The 21,897-nt window shown below is 41.7% G+C and overlaps 1 protein-coding gene across 1 annotated transcript in view; it reads right to left on the bottom strand.

The window, feature by feature from the left end:
• The window catches only part of IL17RD (interleukin 17 receptor D), a 53,734-nt gene that overhangs the window by 20,432 nt on the left and 11,405 nt on the right, over positions 1-21,897 (bottom strand). Inside the window, exon 2 of the mRNA XM_083356873.1 lies at positions 1,777-1,834. Coding sequence (XP_083212999.1) covers positions 1,777-1,834 — 58 coding nt within the window. The remainder of the gene's footprint in view (positions 1-1,776; positions 1,835-21,897) is intronic.

Raw genomic sequence — 21,897 nt, 5'->3', positions numbered from 1 at the left:
TCACTTCCTATTGGATCCCACATTGTTTTATGGGAAGCTCCAAATGATGATCATGTGACTATGGATGAATATGGCAAGGCAGTAGTGCAGCTGACTCTGGCAGTGTGGTGGTGCTGAAGTGGACACAACTTGCCAAATTTCAGTCTCACATGACTAATGAGTCCCAGATTGATTCGAAAAGTGTTAGCCTAATGGATTCTGTGTCCATTAACATGGCATTGTTCTAAATTAGTGAAGATTCTCATTACCCATTTATTGCTGGAAGAGTAGCTATCCTCTCTTAGCTTACTCAGTTCTTTGTTATATAACAATGCTGTTCCTGGAATCTATCACTTCTTATTTGGCTGCATTATACTTTTTCCTAAGAAGAAGTAGCTAAAAGTAGATTTGTTAGAAATAGTAGAATTCAAGTGAATGACAGCAAAAGTTTCATACAGAAAAACAACCATCTGTGTAGGAAATTTGAAACAAGAGCTTCCTCCAACATCTGGATCTAATTAAAGGATAGCTTTGCATTTTGTTGGCAAAAAGTTTGTGCTCCAAAATGACAATTTGCCAAAAATCTAGAAGAATTCTGTAAACTTTCATAACCAAAAAACCCCTTACTTTCCATTTCTCCATTTCATTGCTAGGCTGTGTGATCTCCAGCAAAGCCATATACTGTGAGTAAAAATGCATTTCAGTCACTTTACATTACACTAAAACTTTAAAATTAAATAGTAAGTGTATCCTTGTTTATTGTGATAATGATTCTGTTAGCAAAGAAACTTTACAGATTGTGTACTTCATAAATCTCATCTTTTCTTGTGAGGAAACAACCTAACTGTGTAAGATTGTGTTCTTGGCAGGGTTGCCCATTTGTCAAATAACAGATATCCTGGAGATTATGGATGAACACAATCAAGTTTTCTAGAGCAAAGTTGGGTTAGTGACCTCTACATTTGAAATGATAAATTAGCACAACCACATTTCTCTTTAAAGAATATGCCTGGCCAGGCTAAAGTAACAGACAAAATTGTGTCAGATAAATCATATCATTAGGTTTGGGGGCTATACGTTTCAAGTTCTAAGCTCCTCTTGATATACAGCCTTGACTTTCCCTTCGAAGAAGAAAGTGAAGACAGACACAAAAATAACAATTGCAGTATTATAAATTCAATGCAATCATGTCTATAGTCCTATATTCTGCATTCTCTCATTTTGTTTTTAGTTACTGTTGCTTGTTGCTTGCTGATTTTTTCTCTATCTTTTTATATACCACAGTATAATGCTTACTTAGAGATTCAAATTTGCTTTAAAAAACACCCAGTTTACGGTGTTTCCTGTGTTCGGCACCCTACAAAACATTGGTGAATACAACATAATTGCTAGCTACTTGTTTTCTGATGGAGATTGCCAAACAACAGTAATTCAATATTTCTAAAACTTTAGAGTGAATGATTTATTTATCTGAGTCACGTGGAACAGTAAAAGAATTAAATCCTATTTGTTTGCTGCTACAAATGTTAGGAAAGCACAGAAATGGCCCAAATTGTCCTGCCTTTCTTTCATATATTCATCAAAGGTATAAATTGTTTTACCTGATCTTATTTAGATAAAATTTGAATAAAGATACCATGGCTGAACAAAATAGTTTTAATTTACCCCTTAAGTTTTTAATGGACAAAACATTTTGCTTTATTTCAAACTCATCTTAATTAAAAGTCTAAGTGATTAAATAAGAACAAATTCAATGTTTTTCTTTGAGAGAAGTCATGATGCAAAAGGATAACTTACTGTCATATTTAAAGGTAATATTAGGCAGCCCAATATTCTTTCCATTTGGAGAGAGGCCCTATAGAAATACGAGAGAACACAGCATAAGCCAGTGGCTGAGACAGTAAGTTGGACCTAGTTGATGAATGAATTCATTTGACTAAATCATCCCAATGTGATACATGTTTTATAATTGTTTGATACATTTTTAGTTCAAAATGCCTTTTAGTGAAGGCCAGACAATATAAGGTAATCCTCAAGCATGCTGCAAATCTACAGAAAGATCATTAACAAAAGAAACACACACAACTTCTTAAATTCAGTTCTTTAAGAAACCCAACTCTCATTTACACAACCAAAACAAGTACTTCTGTGCTGATATATGCTCCAAATCTTCTGAATATTTTTTTGTTTTCCTAAGTGGAACAAAACAGAACACTTTCATCATCCACAAGTGAAAAGGGTCCTCCCCTCACCCTTCAGCAGGATATTTACTGTGGTAAAGAAGGAATAGCACAGATATTCCCTGGACTCCTGGACACTAAGCATGAGATGGGACATCATCACCTGAAAAGGTTTCCCCTTCCCATTGTAGGAAGCCATTTCCTAGCACAGGGGTAGGCAACCTCGGCTCTTTTATGACTCATGGACTTCAACTCCCAGAATTCCCGAGTCAGCTCTTCAACTCTGGGAGTTGAAGTCCATGAGTCATAAAAGAGCCAAGGTTGCCTACCCCTGTCCTAGCATAAGGATCCTAGCAGCCCTTCTCCCTACTCCTGCCCAGGAAACAGTTATTGTCTAATGTAGGCAAAATATTCTCATTGTTTATAGCTTATTTTAAATACATAGCTAAAAGGTAAAGGTTCCCCCACACATGCATGCTAGTCGTTTCTGATTCTAGGGACCAGTGCTCATCTCTGTTTCAAAGCCAAAGAGCCAGCGCTTGTCCGAGGACGTCTCCATGGTTATGTGGCCGGCATGACTAGACGCCAAAGGCGCACGGAACGCTGTTACCTTCCCACCGGAGTGGTCCCTATTTTTCTACTTGCATTTTTACGTGCTTTCGAACTGCTAGGTTGGCAGAAGCTGGGACGAGTAACAGGCGCTCACTCTGTTACGCGGCACTCGGAATTCGACCCGCCACACTTCCGACCTTCTGATCAACAAGCTCAGAGTCCTAACCCACTGAGCCACCGCGTCCCTAAATACATAGCTAGTACCTGCTAAAATCTCAAAAACTGAGTAAATACTACAATGACTGAGAACATGTCTTCCTAGAACTCTCTAAATTCCTTCGTTACTAGCAAACCCAGGAAAAGTTAAACAAGGGACTATGCTTTTTTTTTCAAGTTGCAGAATTCACACTTCGATTCCACCATTTGACAGCCTAGAAATAATTTTATAACATTCATTTCAGGGCAAAAAGTATTGGACATGGTGATTGTTAATGCTTTCCTAGCAAGATAAATGAGTGAGTTTTATCAATCATAGCTAACTAATAAATAAAATGTCAGGTAATGGAATGTAATTACTTTGTGATTTTTTTATTTGAACAGTAATAGTAAACAGTAAACAACCACCAAAGCTATTGTGTATGTCTAACTTTTGAAACCTTTAACTGGCCACACAACAAAAGATTTGTGGACATTTTACTGTACCTGCCTCTAAGCTAGCCATCCAGACTCTCAAAATATTGCTGCAGAAGATTGCTGCTTCATCAGTTGGCTTAATTGGGTGCAGGTCGTCTTTGAAATACGACCTTTTGTTCAATATCTGTTCAAAATTATGACAGTGCTGAACAAAGGGGCTTATGACCCATGCTTAAAAATACAGCCATTGCAGCCTCATGATTAAAATTCAGGCACTTGGCAATCCAAATATAACAGAATAGAATTGGAAGGGACCTTGGAGGCCTTCTAGTCCAACCCCCTGCTCAAGCAGGAAAACCTGTACCATTTCAGACAATTGGCTGCCCAATTTCTTCTTAAAAACCTCCAGTGTTGGAGCACCCACAAAGTGCAAAGTTGTAATTAGAGAGACAATGAAAAGTACAGCATATTAACAAGTGCTTGAAAATCCAGTTGGAAAAAGAAAAAAAATATTTCAAATCATTTATGTATAGTCTACACAAAATATTCCAATGCTTTATATGATATTAGTATTGTTTGTAGTCATTTCACATGAGCTAGATTGATTGGTTTTTTGTTTTTATACCTTGTATTTAGCTCTGGGAAGTGGGGGGGGGAAGGGGGGGAGGGATAGGGAGGGCTAGGTAGGGGTGGGCGGAGGGAGGGGGGAGGGATTGTTAAAGATAAAATGTATTGTAAAACTTTTCAATAAAAAAAAATATTCCAATGCTTCCACCTCTTTTAAGATCACAAAAAATGATATTCAAGAATGAACAAAGAAAGAGTACGGTAATTATATTATCCAGCAACAATTGATTTTTTTTCTCCCACAAAGATTTAGTAGACCTGCCTGTGCAGTTTCTTTAAACCACCCCTTAGCATTTTCTTGGATTCCATTATATTGACAGGAAAAAAAACCAACCATTGTTTTCTCTTCTCTCAGAACAATCAATGGATTAAAGCAATTCTTTGCCTCCTACAGAGTTGCAACACAAGTGAATTTAGGTTAGGACTCTGGGGCAAAAGTTTTTCACTTACAGTGAGGTTTTTTAAAAAATCCTATGGGAATATACTGGTGAACTGCTTTGCTGCAAAAAGGAATGATTTTATATTTCAGCTTCTGACAGTTCAGCTATTTACTATTTATGAAACAGCGTATATATTCTGAATTAGTCAATAGAATTTAATGGAGAGAGATCCTGGCTATTTATGATGCGGTTTTAATATGCCTGATGCAACTCTATTCCTCTTTTATCAAGATTTTAAATTAAAAGGATTCCAGAGAGGACATATGCTGGAATCAATTCAAGATTCTGGCAGTTAAAATCTACTACTAAATTCTAATTGTATTTATAAACATGCAGAAGAATCAATTATATAGCTCAAATACATTGTTCTTACTTGGAAACCAAAGACAATCAGAAAGCTAGTCCTGTAGGCTTATATTATAGGGTAAATATGAATGGGGAGAGTTTCTATTTATATTGTGTATTTCCCCATAATTCATTACAGTGCAACAAACAGATTAAAAGAAGCAAAGGACAGTAGAAATATTCTATAAATAATATACAGGATATACTGTATGTATGCCCTTCAAAACACATGCAAAAACTATGGAAGTAAACATTTTTAAAGAATCTGAACATTAATAAGACCAGCTTAAAATCAGAGCTTAGATAAAATTCCACAAACAATGCATATAAAGCAACTATACGCTTATAACTACAATCTTGTTGGTATAAGAAGCAAGTAAGTAAGCAAACTCACAGGTGCTTTTTATTTACGGTAGCTTTTAGATCTTCACTTCCCCCATCTACCTCCAGCCTTTTTAGTGGCAGTTTCCTCTATATATTTTCCTATCCTCTATGTCAGGGATCTTCAAACTTGGCCCTTTTATGACTTGTGGACTTCAACTCCCAGAATTCCTCAGCCAGGCATGCTGGCTGAGGAATTCTGGGAGTTAAAGTCCACAAGTCATAAAAGGGCCAAGTTTGAAGATCCCTGCTCTATCTAGTGGGCCACTGTGTCAAGGTACATTTATTTATTTATTTATTTATTTATTTATTTATTTATTTATTTTAATTCCATTTTATATCCCGCCCTTCTCCGAAGACTCAGGGCGGCTTACAATAGTGCCTTGTTTGGGATGGGCCAATCATGTATCAAGAAGCAAGAAATTGGAGATGGTAGAGCCAAATGATAATACAGTCTATTACAGCTGGTAGGGTACTGTGAGATTCTGTTTTAGGTTCAGTATTCTTCAGCAGTTTCAACTTCATAAACTGCTTAGACAACAGGATAGAAGGAGAACTCATTAAATTTGCAGATGAAACTAAGTTGGGAGGAATACCCATCACTTTAAACAGGGGTGTCAAACTCGCAATGTCACGTGACATGTTGTGACATGTCATAACTTTTTTTCCATTGCTGGCAATGGGGTGGGCGTGGTTTTGCTATGATGCATCCGGCCCATGGGCCGGCAGTTTGACAGCCCTGCTTTAGAAGCTAGGCTCAAGATCCAGAAGGATCTTGATAGACTTGAATACTGAAGACCATCACCTGGTGATGTTGTCTATTCCACAATAAGTAGGCAATCCTGTCAAATACTTTACTGAAGTCCAAGTATACTATATCCATAGCATTTTGCTAGTTCACTAATTTAGTCACTTTGTCAAAGAATACAATATTATTTGTCTGGCATGATCTGTTTTTGACAAACCCATGTTGGTTTCTAGTAATAGCTTTAATATTTCTCTATGTCTTCTCTGTATTTTTCTGGGGGGTTTTTTCCAGACGCCATTGCCATTGTCATCTGTGGTCCAATCTGGCCACTAAGAAATATCTTCCTCATACAGCTGCTGAGCTATCTAGCAGTGAAATCTCTAAGTTAAAACGTTTGATGGCTTCTGATTTGCCAGAGTTTCAGACAAGCAATTGAATCTCCTTCAAATAACATGCCTGCTAATCTAAAAACTTTTTAAGTAGAAAACTTGTGAATTAAATGCAAGATGAAAAGTATGTAGTCCACCACCCGGTTTCAGTTCTGGCCCTTCCCATCGTTGGATTTCAGCAACTGAATAAAATCTTACCTTACCAAATTCAAGTTTAGGCATATTTGCAGGATGTCAAAATTGGTAACAAAAAACAAAAGGATCTTGTATAACCAAGGACATGTAAAAACGTGCAACTGTATAAACTGGTTAACCTTAGAAGTCAAAGGCAGGTGTAAGGAAGGGAAAACAAGGCATCTGAAGGTAATTAGTATCTGAGTTAAACCTCTTTTCAAAAGATGTAAACTGCTGCTTAAGGGATCAAAACAGATACTATTTAGTGATTTCAGAATGCACCTTGTAATCGGGGAGCCTGTCTAGCTTCCTTTTCATTTGCTTATCTTATCTTTAGTTTTAAGTATATCAAGTTTAAAAAGGTTTCCTGAAACAGGAAGGAGACAAAATTACCTCCCATTAGTCTCATCTGTTGTTACTCATTCATGCCTTGTTAGAAGCAGATGAAAAGCCTTTCAGTCATTTACTAGAAAACAAAAACTCAGGCCAGCCAGAAAAAGTGGAAACATGGTTGTCCTATAATTGTGGTCTTTTTGTTCCTTTTTATTTTTTGAGGTTTACAAAACCATATATTTCATGTTGCAGATGCTCCCACTATGGCCTACCTAAATTAAAAAAAAACCAGGCAGTTTGTTCAAATTATAAGCACCATATAATGGATGCAATCAGCATCAGTTGCTTCGATGATAAATCCAAACTTATTAGGCAGGCATACTGCTGGGAAGGGAGAAAGACAAAAAACATCTGGTCTGAAGTTAAGACTACCCAGACTTCAGGGCAGCTTTTAGGGGGAAAAAGGTTGGCATATTGTGACTTTTCCAAAAAGCTGTATTTACAGAAGCATGGTAAGATTTGGTTCTTTTTCAATGCAAGAGGGATGGAATATTCTTACTATTCTGATGGTCACATGTTAAGTAGTCATAGCTTCTTATAAGCATTGTTTGTTGGCCTGGCTCATCCATACCACTAAAGCAGGGGTAGGCAACCTTGGCTCTTTTATGACTCGTGGACTTCAACTGAGGCAGCAGCATGGCTGGCTAAGGAATTCTGGGAGTCCACAAGTCATAAAAGAGCCAAAGTGGCCTACCCCTGCACTAAGGTAAAAGCTGTAGTTTCCTAATCACAAACAATCATATAATAATAATAAAGTGGGAAGGGACCAACTTTATTATCACATGAAGCCCTGAAAAGTTCATAGGAAACTGTAAACCTGAATAATGTGTGCTTGATAGATTCTACCAGGTCCTATGAAATGTCAAACCCATGCAAATCTGAACTCTTCCCACATCAGCTAGGCCAGGGGTAGGCAACCTTGGCTCTTTTATGACTCGTGGACTTCAACTCCCAGAATTCTGCTCACGAAGTCTGGAAGTTGAAGTCCACGAGTCATAAAAGAGCCGAGGTTGCCTTTCCCCTGAGCTAAGCCAAGCAAAAATTCACTTGTACCCTTAGTTTCTACGACATAATGGCTAAAAGAACTTAAGTGGGGGAAAACACACACACTAAAAGTCAACTCAAGATTTAAGTTGCTTCTTTTTAATCCATTTTTAAAAAACAAATATCAAAGTGCTTCCCCAATTTGTGTAGTGTTAGAAATTGAACCCTGGGATCATAAGGCAACCCTCTCTCCTAACACTAGGTCTCATCTCTCCTTCCAAGAATTCCTAGGGCTGGGTTGGATCTAAAATTTTGTTCATCTCTTCACAGCCTCAGCAAACCTGGTCCAAGAAAATTCAACTGTGTGGCAATGTTAGCTTATGAATGTGTTTCTTTTTGCCATTTTAATGTCACAATTTTAAAAATCTTCCATCTGAAAAGAGTTTCACGCTGAATTATCCAAAGAGATTCACTCTGTCTTACAGACTGAAGCACATGAAATTCATTGTAGCATTTAGGCGTGCATATATACACATCTGAAGTGGATAAGTGTCTTACAGCTCCAATATGAGCATCGTCTATCTGTCAGATGCAAATTAAAGGAGACATGCCCATTCCTGGATTCCCAGAGCAACCATGCAGCTCAAGAAGTCATCCAGCTGTGTGCCTACATTGAATTCAAAGCATCTGTGCTCACTTTGGATACAAATACTGCATATCTTTAATCATGTACTTTGCAGATTACTTATCTCACTTTCTGGTTATGTTCACACAACGCAATAAGCCTGACTCCTGGGTGAGCCCCTACCTGCATCTTATTAAATCATAAACTAGCCTGGAAGCCTAGATTTGTGCATCATCCTAATGTAATTTATAGGTTGTACCATCCAGAAAGAATCAAATTAAATCTTAATTTGCTTCATCAAGCAATTCCAGAGTCTCCACCAATAAATATACAGTATATCCTACTTTTTGAGTGAGTATAGGATATGTACTCACCCAACTCAGCTTTAACTGAAATAGCTGGAGTACTTTCATCCATATCAAGTATACTCTTCAAATGATATATTTGGTCTAAGAGTAATACATGTTTTAAACCCATACTTCAGCCCCATGTAAGAGCATAAATCTAAGTTTGTTTCTGTATATTTTAATAATTAGGGCTAAATACCGATTAGCTTTTCACTAATTTTTAACAGAAAATTCATACATGCTTGTCTAGATGAGATTCAACAATAAAGAGGAAGCCATGACCCTGTCTCAGAAAAAAAAACCTACTCCTATATAAGGAAAGATATTGACTTGTTCTATTAATTCACCATTCAAAAAAACATATGACAAGATAGAATAACAGAGTTGGAAGGGACCTTGGAGGTCTTCTAGTCCCCTTGCTTAGGTAGGAAACCCTATACCATTTCAGAGAAATGGTTGTCCAATCTCTTCTTTAAAAAGTCTAGTGGAACTTGGAGCATTCACAACTTCTGGAGGTAAGTAGTTCCACTGATTAGTTGTTCTAACTGTCAGGAAATTGCTTCTTAGTTCTAGGTTGCTGTCTGTTATAAATCTGTTGTGTCAAAAATGACATAGATTTCTGCAAGAAGAGTGGCAAATGATGAAACATGCCCTGTGATGTTCCCCAGTCAAAAAAACAAAAAACAAAAACAGTCCTTCTGAGAAGTTTTTCCTTCCCAGTCCCAATCCTTGCTTACCTCTGGACAAGCTCTGGTTTGCCAATATCTTTCCTAACCTCTGGTGCCCAGAACTAGGTACAATAATGTAGGTTTGGTTTGACCAATACAGAATACAGTATAATAGTGCACAATGGAGAAGAATGCTGATAGTTTTAGCAGGAAATCTAGACTGCCCTCCAATTTCCTTTATCAAGACTATATATTTTAGATTCTAACCTCAAGCACATTCACTAGCAATTAAGCTAATTAAATGCAACAACACTTAACGTCAAGCAAACATATAGCATTATGCTGTTATTAATCTAAATAGCTGTTCTAAGCACAATGCAGAAAGAAAATGAATTTTTGTAGTATCCTTTTCTGGGATTAAACTGGATAATTTTTTTGCCCCAATATGGATAAACAGCAGTTAATGTTACACATCATTTACTGAAATGACTCAAATTCAAATTATGGTTATTTATCCTGATGTTTCCCTGATTCATAGAAAATATTAGCCAAATTTTTGTATTTAAATATTAAATCCACTAGTAGTGAAAAGCAAGTGGTTGTTTTCAATAATCTGGGAAATGTATCAGAGTTGGGAGAGGGGAAAAGAAAGGCTGGTACGTATCAGTAAAATCACTGTTTAGCATTACAGGTACCGGTATTTGCAAACTGTTATAAGTTAGGCACTATGAATACTTTCAAACATCTGTCTCTTTTGTAAAATTGGGAATGACAAGATTAGTTTATAGCTAAAAGCTAATTAATCCCTTTCCCTTCATATATTACAGACTTTATCTATTAATCCGGTTCATAGGATTTTCATTTAATTTTCTGGGTCAGTTAAGCATAGTGCTTAAATTATTGGACTAGAACTGAGAATTATTCCAATCCAGGCAGAGAAATTTACTTGGTTACTGTAGCTCATCTGGAAGATGAATGTTCTGGAGAATAATTGGGAAAAGATGCTATGTATGCAACCATAAAGAGAGGCAGTTTGGTGTAGTGGTTAAGACATCAGCCTAGAAATCAGGAGGTCATGAGTTCTAGTTCCACCTTAGGCAGCAAGCCAGATGCCTAACCTTGGGCCAGTCACTTTCTCTCAGCCTAGAAAGGAGGCAATGGCAAACCACTTCTGGAAAACCTTGCCAGAAAACTGCAGGGACTTGTCGAGGCAATCTTCAATAATCAGACATTATTATACGGAAGAAAAAAAGTGCTATGATTGCCACTTTCAGGTCCTCTAGAACAGGCCTTTTCAACTGATGGTACGCGTACCACTGGTGGTACGCAAGCACTGGGCTGGTGGTACGCAGCATCACCTTCCTCCCCCCCGCCCCCCGCGTCACACCCATGCACCGGCCTTGCTGTGTCAACCCACTGGGAGCTCTCCGTGGACTGCAGTCCTTCGGCGGAGGTCAGGCCGGCCATACCAGCTGATCAGTTGGTGACTCCTTTGGGCCAGCCCCAACCTCTGCCGATGGACTCCAGTCTACCGACAGCAGTCCCAACTGGTGAGGAGGCTGGGAGGGAGGTGGCGACCCAGCACTAGGGCCGCCAGGGCTCAAGTGCCGGGATCATAGCCGCATAGAGATGTAGCCCCACCCCCAGCCCACAAGCCAGCATCTGGTAACAACATAAGTGGCAGGCCAGAGGCCTGTTTTCCCCCACCCTCGGCAGGTCAGGCCCTAGCCAGCTGCCATGTCCTGCGCCGTATCGAGTCGCCTCCCCGCACTCCACGTCCCATAGGGATTTTCCCCCACACAGTCACCATTCCACCCTGGAACCAGCCCCGGCCTCCGCTGACATTGGCCGGCAAGAGGGTGCACAAGGGAAGGCGGCAAGAGGGTGCACGGACAGGCCCCGGTGGCGTCTACATCCACTCATGCAGCAGCAGCGGCTCCAACTGGCGAGAAGGCATTGGAGGGGAGGCGGCAAGTGGCCCCGGCCTTGGCTGGAAAGTTCCGGACCACTGAGAGCCCCGCCAATGGTGGTGTCCACCCCAATGGCAGCAGAAGGTTTGTCGGGGTAAGATGGTGGAGAGGGGGGGAGATGGCAGCCAGCCCCTGCCTTTGCCAGTGGGCTCCCGGCTGCAGTGAGCCTCCAGCGGCATTGGCACCCACATCTGCAGCGGGAAGAGTCAGGAGGGAGGTGGCAAGCTGACCATGAGCTTCCCCCCCTGTTGTGTGTCAGGCCCACGGGGCTCGACAGCTGCTTTGCAGCTGATCAGCACTTCTTCAGGGCTGTCAGGGCTTAGTGGAAGCGCCAGGATCAGTGCCAGGCTCCAGCTAGAGCTTGGCGCTGATCCCAGCGCGTCTGCTGAGCCCTGAAGAAGCAATTATCACCTGGAAAGCAGCACTGATCCCTGCTCACACACACACAAACATGTGCGAGCAGTTACAGCTGAAGGCGTTTCAGCCTTCAACTATGGCTCCCAGTGCTTGCCCCCTCGCAGGCCTCCTGATTGGCCCTGCGCCCAGGTTCCCACCTGGGAGGAGCACAGCCCCGTCCAAGGCACACATGGCCCGCTCCTCTCCCATTGCCCTTTGCAGGCCTGCCGTAGAGCTGGACGTGAAGCACCCAGGGAAGGAGCCGCGAAGGCGGGCGGGCGGGTAGCGAGTCCCCTCTGAAGTGAGGCTGCGGAGATGCCGCGTCTTCTCAGACTGCACTCCATCCGTCACCTCAGCGCCGCACCTCTCTTCCGTGTGGCCACCGCCACTGTCCTTTTCCAATGGGCACATCCCTGAGGAGGCTGTTAGCCGCCACCCGCCCAGCCCCAGGCTCTGCCCCCACCCCGCCATCTGAGGGTGGATTTCTGGCCTCCCTCTGCACATCTCCGATAAGGAGCAAGGCCCCTCATGCCTTCTGAGGCAGCCAAAGCCCACGTGGGAAGGAACGATCTTTATGGAAGCAAAATAAGCCCAATTTTGGGACTTTAAAGGGCAACTGCAATGGAAGCATGACTGTGTCTAATACCTCCCTATCTTGGACTTCAGAAAGCGGTTTTCCTAAACAGAGAGTGCCTCGTAGCAAGAGGAAATAATGGGGAAAGGAGACGGGGTGGGGTGGGGTGGGGGAGTTGGAGTCGTTGAAAGCACAATTGCTCAGAGAATAGAGAAAAAAAGAAGAGAAGCAACCCAAAAATCTTAGGGAAGAACTGGAAAAACAAAAAGGTGACAAAAGAAGAAGCCCAGAATTGTGAACTGCTGAGAATGAACTGAGGTTGGTGGAGGAATAAAAAGAACTTCAAATACAATCAAGTTAAAAGGAAAAAAAACAAGGAAGGAAAGAAGAAAGGTAGGGACAGTGGGGAAGGAAGGAAGGGACAAAGGGAGGGAAGGAAGAAAGGAAGGAAAGAAGGAAGGAAGGAACAATGGGAGAGAGGGAGGAAGGAGGGCAGCCACCCCAGTCCCACCCCCCTCCACAAGAGACCCATGGATTCTCCCCACATAGGCACCCTGCAAACTGAGTGATGAGCTGCCCCCCCGCCATTGACTTTGCTTGTCAAAAAGTTGCAAAAGGTGATCTCACAATCCTTGGACACTGTGACCGTCATAAGTATGAATCAGTTGCCAAGCATCCAAATGTGAATCACATGACGCTGGGGATGCTGCAACAGTCATAAGTGTGAAAAATGATCATAAGTCACTTTTTTCAGTGCCGTCGTAACTTCAAACAGTCACTAAGCGAATTGTTGTAAGTTGAGGACTACCTGTACTTTATCATTTTTTTTCCTTTTTTTTGGTCAAGTTTTTGACACCTTGCTGGGCGACTGGTGGTACTCAGACATTGCCTTATCCTAAAAGTGGTCCAGTGGGTGAAAAGGTTGAAAAGCCCTGCTCTAGAACAGGGCTTTTCAACCAGTGGTACAGGTACCACCTGTGGTACATTGGGACCTGGCAGGTGGTATGTGACCATCCTAGAAAAGTGACCTTCGCTCATTTCGCCGGGACCTGAAAACTTGGCTCTTTGATCTGTTTGGTCCAGACTGTGGGGTTGTTAATTTAACTGGGTTTTAGATTTACTCTTGGGGCTTGAATTTAATTTAATTGTTTTAATTTATTTTAATTTTTGTATTTCATGGTTTTAACTGCCCTGTAAACTGCCCTGAGTCCTACGGGAATAGGGCGGTATACAAATTCAATAAAATAAATAAATAAATAAATCTAGAAGACATGAGGTGGTGTCATACATATAGCTAATATATAGCCAAAGTGTGTTCCACTTATAATTGTATGAAATTGATTAAGTATATATAACATCTAGCTGTAACACATAGTACAGTTTCCCAGTAGGTACTATTTCATCTTTCATTAAATCATTGGGCCAATGCTTATACTCTGCATGAGTTTCCATGCTTTTTGAAAGTTGAAATGTACATCTACACTTAATATTCTGTCAGAAATGTTTGAAAAGGGCCTCATGGAAGATTGGAAAAAAATGAAACTAAACCCAGCTAGTGTTGAAATGACATATTGATGTGTAAGTCTCATATTAGTAACCAATTTTGTACACCAGCATCTACTTCCATTAACTCCACATGTTCCCACAGAAAATGGAAAACATGCATTTATTTGTGCAAGTTTTAAGAAATCGCCTTGAATTTAACAGTACTACTCCCAATTAAAATGGGAAAATTCACTCATTAGCCAAAATCGCAATAACTGTGGCTTCTTGAATAAGTCATAGTGGCTTGGTTCATATAGATTATCTTTAGATTATCTTTAGATAGTATTATCCATAACAGAAGGCTTGTCATAAATAACACATGCTCTACAACCTTCTGTCAAGCTCTGGAATTTAGGACAGTTGTACATGCCAAAGAAAAGATTCCCAATCTCATTTTTCCCAAGGCTTTTGCAAATACAGGCCCCCAACTTGCCACATTTAAGTGCTATACAAATTAGTTTAGTGGAGATATCCAAGCTGGCATGTCATTTTAAAGTAAACAGGTATATATAAAAAAAACCAGCTGAGTGAGGGAACACTCAGCATTTACATTCCAACAAGCATATATACTGCTCAAAAAAATAAAGGGAACACAAGATAAGACATCCTACTATTAAATACAGTACATTGTGTTGTTTAAGTGTTCCCTTTATTTTTTTGAGCAGTATATATGCATTAGGAATGGGGAAAGTTAATATAAAGATGCTGTTTTAAATCAGTGCTATACCATATATAGTAAATTACAGCCTCTGTCACTAGAATGTTAGCAAGCACCTAGAAATATTCTCCAATGAATGGGAAAAAAGAAAAGTATGCATATTTTAAAAGGATAGAGGAAAAAAATTTCATGGATTGTTTCCTTAATACTTACATCAAAGTTCACACAGATTTCAAAGTAATGAAGAAGCACAAAGAATAGCTTATGCCAACTCTGTTCTTGTAATTTAAAATCCATCTTCAAGAATGTACATTTTTAATTCCAGACCACTGACAGAGAAATAGCTTTATTGTTATATATTAAGTCTTCTTTTTGAACTTAAAAAACAAAAACAAAAACCCAGAAACAGCTGACAGGGCTACAGGTGAAAAGGCAGCCTCACTTTGCAGCCTACCTCCCTTCAGTTAAAATTACAACAAAAATTAGATTTCAAATTTCTGTGGTGTGGTGAACAATTTAGACCAGCAGTCCCCAACCTTTACAGCTTGGCAGCCCGGCTTGGGAGGGAGGTGAGGGGAACTGGGCCACACGAGTGGCAGGCCGGTGTACATGTGCACACAGAGCTGAACTCATGTGAGCAGCAGGGCTGCTCGCATGCAAGTTGTGCTTGTGCGCGCATGTTGAGCTGTGCATGCGCATGCATGCCAGCCCACCTCTCACAAGGCCTGGTTCCAATAGGGCACAGCCTGGTAGTGGGCCTCAACCTGGGGATTGGGGACTCCTGATTTAGATTATCCCCCTCAAAATAGGAAGTTTTGTTATGTTGTAACAATCTAGTTTAGTCTTGATCTATTTTCAGATATGCTGACCTACAAACTTCCATTATCCCAGATAGGCATGTTAATTGGGGAAGATTACACAATCCAATCTGAAACACCTTCTAGGCTGGGAAAGATTTAAGTAATGCTATGGCTCTTAGTAGCATCTGATTGGGCAAGAAATACATGAAACACCTTCTAGGTTGGGGAAGATTTAAGTAATGTATGGCTCTTAGTAGCATCTGATTGGGCAAGAAATGCATTACTGCAGACATGTCAAACACAAGGCCCGGGGGCCAGATCAGGCCCGCGAAGTGGTTTCATGCGGCCCGCAAAGCCATCCTGGAAACAGTGAGGGAATGGCCCCCACTGCCTTTGCCCTGGTCCAGAGACCCTCCTCCTGCCAGAGACCCTCAGATCTGTCCCACTCCTGCCCAGGCCCCCATAGGCACCCTTGATGCGAACGATGTAGAGCTGGCCACGCCCACCCAATAGGCCATACGCACTCTAGCCACGCCCACCCAGTAGGCCATACGCACTCTAGCCATGCCCACCCAGTAGGCCACACCCACCCGGCCCCCTGAGGGCAACCGCAATGCTGATGCGGCCCTCAATGAAATTGAGTTTGACACCCCTGCATTACTGTAATTTATTGCTTGCTTAAAACAGCAAATTAAATTATGCAGAGTATTTATTTATTTATTAAATTTATACCCTACGTTTCAATATCTTTCTAGTTCCTCCACTCAACAAATAAATGATTAAAAACTGCCACTCAACTGCTTTGGTTATGCTTTACAAAGTATCTTATTTTTAATCTCTTAGGAATTCCCCAACTTTAGTTCAGAGGTCCCCAACCCCTAGGCCATGGCCCACTACTGGGCCATGGCCTATTCAGAAACCGGGCCATGTGAGCGGCAGGCTGGCGTGTGTGCAGCTCAACTTGCAAACAAGCTCCATGTGCATACGTGTGTGCATCGGCCTGTCACTCACCTGAGTTGAGCTGCAACACACATGCGTGCCAGTCCACTGCTCATGTGGCTGTTCCCCTCTCTCCCCCAAGCCAGGCCGCCAAGCCACAAAGGTTGGGTACCGCTGCAAGTTGAAAGTCAGTACTATTCCTTCAGCCAGTGAAAAACAGTGGATTTCCATGAGTTTCCAATGGAAAGAACACATGTGTGTAAAGGTTGACATGTGCTACACACACACACACACAGAGAGAGAGAGAGAGAGAGAGAGAGAGAGAGAGAGAGAGAGAGAGAGAGAGAGAGAGAGAGAGAGAGAAGGCCACTGAATGCCTTCAGAAATTTTGAATTACAATCCTGATCATCTTTTTCATTTGCTTTATTGGTTGGGACCAAAGCAAATAGAAATCCAACACAGCTAGAGGGCATCCAATTAATTATCACTGGCATTGAACAAAACCTAAAAAGAAACCTTAGTAATTAAATCAACTAAATTACCTTCATTACACAGTAATTACTTACTTTGTTGGAATGAGACACTTCTTTGCTCTAGACTATAAAAGATTGCAGTGATCTGATGGAAATATTTCTGTCCACTCATTGCCAATTTTGTTCCCAGAGTGATATAACAGACGACATTCAGTACAATAAATTCTTTTATTAAGCATACATTTGAGACTACTTTAGGGATTTAGAGTGTTCAGTTTCATGCTGAAAAATACGTAACATTATACTTGGACTGTCAATGTGTGTAACCAAAACAGAGCCACAGGTTACACTACTTTCATTAACAGGAGAAGGAAAGGAATGCAAAAGATGCTTTTTGAATGCAAAAACTAGCTGACAAGTTTAATTCAAAAATTAATTGTAAAAGTTCTGTACTGAACTAATTGTCAGTGAAGCAAATATTTTAGACAATGTTTTAAGAACATTGGGTGGAAATTAAACTTCAGTTCAACATTTATTACTGAAAATGTACAATTATTAATGATTTCCCTTTTTAAATACCGGTAAATTAAAGCTGTTTTAGCTTATCAATATTTCACATATTTAAGAAGGAGTGGGTTCTAGCCATTAAATGTACACCTTTAGCAGATAAATAATTGAATTATTATAGGAAACTACAAGCCTCTAATCACTAAAACAATTCTCTATCTATCTATCTATCTATCTATCTATCTATCTATCTATCATCACTAAAGGAGTGACTGAATGAACACCCAGCTGGAACAGAAAAAGGTGAGACACAACTGCAGCTGGAGAGCTTAGAGGCCCCTGTTGGAAGCGCAAGGTAGAGAAGGCATGCAGCTGGTCAGCGGGGATGAGGGGGAAATGCATCCTCCACGAGACATGCAGGGCTAAGCAGAGGCAGGCACAATGATGGTTGGTGAGACTATTCACAAGGAGGCAGCCTGACCCCTCCTGATGAGCTGCACTGACAAATACCTATTTAATTGGATGAGTGGAGTTGGGGGTTGTTGGGAACAACCGGCCATTCTCTTCCATGTATATTCTTTTTCTCCATGATCTTGGCTTCCTTGACTCTGGGTTCTGCATTTGATCATGTGTTTGGACTTTTACTTGTTTGTGGATTTTGAACTAAGACCTTGGACTTTGGACTGGACCTGGATTGCAGACTCTTGCCTTGCTTTTGAATTTGGTATCCTTGTGCTCAGATTGAGAATTGCTGGATTCAATAGGATGGGTGAGAATGGTGGCCTGGGAATCAACATTAAGGGCTTGGACTGTCAATAAAGTTCTTAAAACTTCCTTGCATCTGCTTGTGTGGACTAAAACAGGACAGTTCAGATGGATGGCAGTATTTACAAAATAAACCAAAATAGGGATACACATTGGTTTTCATAGAACAAATGCAGAAAACATACATGATCAAGTAAGAAAAAGCATACAGAACAAGCAAATTACTTCTTTATATTAAATGAAATTCTCACAAGATACGTTGTATACAGCAATGCGTGGGTAGCAAATGATAAAGCACAATAGCCACCCTCATCTAAACTAGAAGGAACAGAAATATTCATACCTATTAAAACTTTTGGATAATATGAGGATTTCAGACCCCCATTCATACAATGGGCATGATTTGTTCATTTGCTGATTAACCAGAGAGAAAGTTCTGTCTAGGCAGCTCATTCTTTTGCAAACTGAATGTTCTATTTAAAATCTCTCCATGTGATTTCACAGCTAGCGGTCCTTTTTGAAAAAGCTGCATGATTAGAGTATTAATCTTAGAAATGCAACTATTTGGGGATATCTAAGCCGTGCTCTCTGTCATTGTCCTAAATTTATGAATAAAAGATGGGAGAATTTTTTTTTTGTTTCTAATCGCTTTCCAGAACAATGCATAATAAAAAGCTCTTCTCAAATCTTACCAATATTTTCATCTCTACTCTGTAATTTACAACAGTCATTTTAATCAAGCAATTAAGTTTAGGCAGGTATTTGCAGAATTTAAAGTCTTTAGATTTAGATTTTGGGAACAAGGGAGGGAACTATTGATATATAAGCAAATCAAAGATGTCTGTAATCTTAAAAACGTCTAAAGGTTCTTCGGACAATTCTTCAATTTTTTCTTGTGCTTTTTGCATCTTTAGTAGACTTGTTGAAATTTCAACTGCCAAATTCATTTGTTATCTAGTTAGATTTCCCTTTGGTTTGACCCCTGTGTGTGTTTAAGTCCGATCAGTAACACGTTTATTACCAAATGCATATTTAGCATCACATTTGCAACTACTGTAGGTACTAAGAGATAAATAAGACTCCTGGATGAAAAACAAAGAAACCTTGGTTTACAATTTGAACCACATTGTCAAGGGAGGTGACCCAACATATTACAGTGTAAAAAAAATCAGATTTAATATGACTGTTGCGATATAGACGTATACATCAATCCAAGACTAACTGAAACACAATACTCATGTGAAATAGTATTGTCATGGAGTTCATTATCTAAACCAGCGGAATGTGATGTCTTCCATTGGGCTGTTTGTGATTGTGAACTTTTAGTCATATGGATCTAAAAGGAATGGAGTGATACTTCTGCTTCAAGACAGCCACAGGTCTGTCCCTGTACTCCTCTCTCCATGTTCCAAAGCCAAAACATGTTAAAGCTTGAGGTGGGGCAGGAGTAAGCAGGAGAATGCTTCCCATAACACCAATTATGACCCAAGTGAGCAGCAAAGAAAACATCTATTCCTACCAACAATAATCAGGGAAACAGGAAGGATAGCAGCAGCAAATCTGAGTATTTTCTATGCATATCTATTACCTAAACTAAAGAGTTTCCCAAGCCTGTTCAGTGACACCCTAAAAAGTTCATTTAATGTTTCAAACAGTGCACTGATAATGTTAGCTAGTTTGGGTAATGAAACGCCTGCAAGAAAACAACCAAGTTCAAGAACTCTTCATGGATGGACTTGTTGGCTGTGAATTCTGGGGACTGAAGTCCACATATCTTGAAATTGCCACAGTAAAGAAGACATTGGGCTAGATTCTTTAAGAAGAGAACAAGAGGGAAGCCTATTTGTCGAACCTCCCACTTTCTAATGGCATTTTTTAAAGCCATCAGCACACAGCTCAACCTGCTAGATCACAGAATGGCTGTTTTCAAGTTGAACGACTTCAGTTGAAACTCAGTGCCCAAGATTACAGCATGACTCTGCTATCTAGGATTTCCTGACCTACTCCTTCTTCCATCACCTGATAGCAAAGAAGAAAGTCGGGTACCAATTTATATTCCTTTTTTCTTCCTGAGATACATGCTAAAATTTAACTACCGTATTTTCCGGCGTATAAGACGACTGGGCTTATACGCCTTGGTGGAGCAGTGGGCTAACGCCTCCTTAAGTAACACCAGCTGCCTGCAATTAGTGCAGGTTCGCATCCCACCAGGCTCAAGGTTGACTCAGCCTTCCATCCTTCTGAGGTAGGTAAAATGAGGACCCAGATTGTTGGGGGCAATAAGCTGACTTTGTAATAATGCCGCTTGGGGGGGGGAAAGCCCTAATAAGCAGGCATATACATAGAATGAAGGCTATTGCTAAGCACATTGGTTTGTGCTTAAATTATAAGCCGCCCTGAGTCTTCGGAGAAGGGCGGGATATAAATAGGATTAAAATAAATAAAATTAAATAAAATAAGACGACCCCCCAACTTTTGAGATGATTTTCAAGATTTTTCGTCTTATACGCCGGAAAATCAGCGAGCCCGGGAAGGCACGCCCTCCCCTCTCACTGTCGCTGCTCCAGGAGGACGCCCAGGAGGAGATAGACGGATGTGAGTACCTCCAGCCGCCGCTGCCGCCTTCCTTTCCCTTTCCCCCTTGCACATGGAAGGCCCTCCCAGCCCTGCTGCTAACTGGGGAGGGCCGGGGGTGGGCCCACTTCCTTCTCACCCGGAAACTCGGGGGTACCCCCGAGGTTTGAATGAAATGGGGAGAGGGAACCCCTCTCTTTTCAAGCGCGGTTGGTGCCTTGGATGAAATACGGGAGGGGCAGAGGAGCATTGTTGACCTCTTTTAATCTGGGCAGGCGGATTAAGACAAAACAAAAGGCAACATGAATTCTCGCCCAGGGACTCCGTGCGGCGTCCTCCACCCCAGCCTCATTACGGGCTCCTTTGGCACCCGAGCGCACACCTAGCCCTCGCCCCCTCCTCCCATTCCCACTCGGAGGGAAGAGAGACAGAAGGGGGATGTCTCCCCCTGCCAACAAATCCCACAAGCCCTTCCTACCTCACTGTCACTGAGAAATGCGAGTGAGCCGCAGAGGTTTTTTTTTAAAAGGCGAGAGAGACAGAGAGAAAACAACCCCACACTTTCACCATAGTTGCTCCCCACAGGCGCTAGTCCTGCACACAGGTGGAGAGGCCCAGATACCCCACCCAAATCGGGGAGTTGCCTGCGGGGGGGGTCTCTCTCAGGTGCTCTGCCTTTCCTTTTGGGACTTATTTGTTTCGAGGGAGGGGGCTCTCACAACGGGACGAAGGAGGAGGATTGGGGTGGAAGGGAGGTGCTACCTACCCACCATGTTCCTGCAAACCTCCCCACCCGGTTCCAGGGGCTACATTTAACTGCAAGGGCACCAAGAAGCGAGGGCTGAGGGAAAGGACAGCTGGCTTGAGGCCTTTGGGACCAGGCGCGTTTCCGGGCGTCCCCGGGAGAGTCTCAAACCGAGCAAGCGAGCCGGAGAGGGAGGGGTCTGAATCAGACACAAACGGCTGCCCCCGCCTCCACCAGGGAGGGAAGGCAGGCAGGCAGGTGAGCCTGAAACAGACAAGCCGAGCTCCCGCCCGACGCCGGACGGCTCTGCCGATGCTGCCTCAAGAGGGAAGAGCGTGAGGCGCCTGCCATGGCTCCCCGAGGACTCTTTAGGAGATGGGGAGCGCGCGCGTGCGCAGGACTGCCCTGCCGGCTCCCGCCAGACGCCAGCCTGCCCTGCTTCCTCCACAGTGAGAGGGGAGGGCATGCCTTCCCGGGCTCGCTGAC

Source organism: Vipera ursinii (assembly GCF_947247035.1).
Source record: "Vipera ursinii genome assembly, chromosome: 2".
In the NCBI taxonomy this organism is placed as follows: domain Eukaryota; kingdom Metazoa; phylum Chordata; class Lepidosauria; order Squamata; family Viperidae; genus Vipera; species Vipera ursinii.
This window is presented reverse-complemented; position numbering and strand designations above follow the sequence as displayed.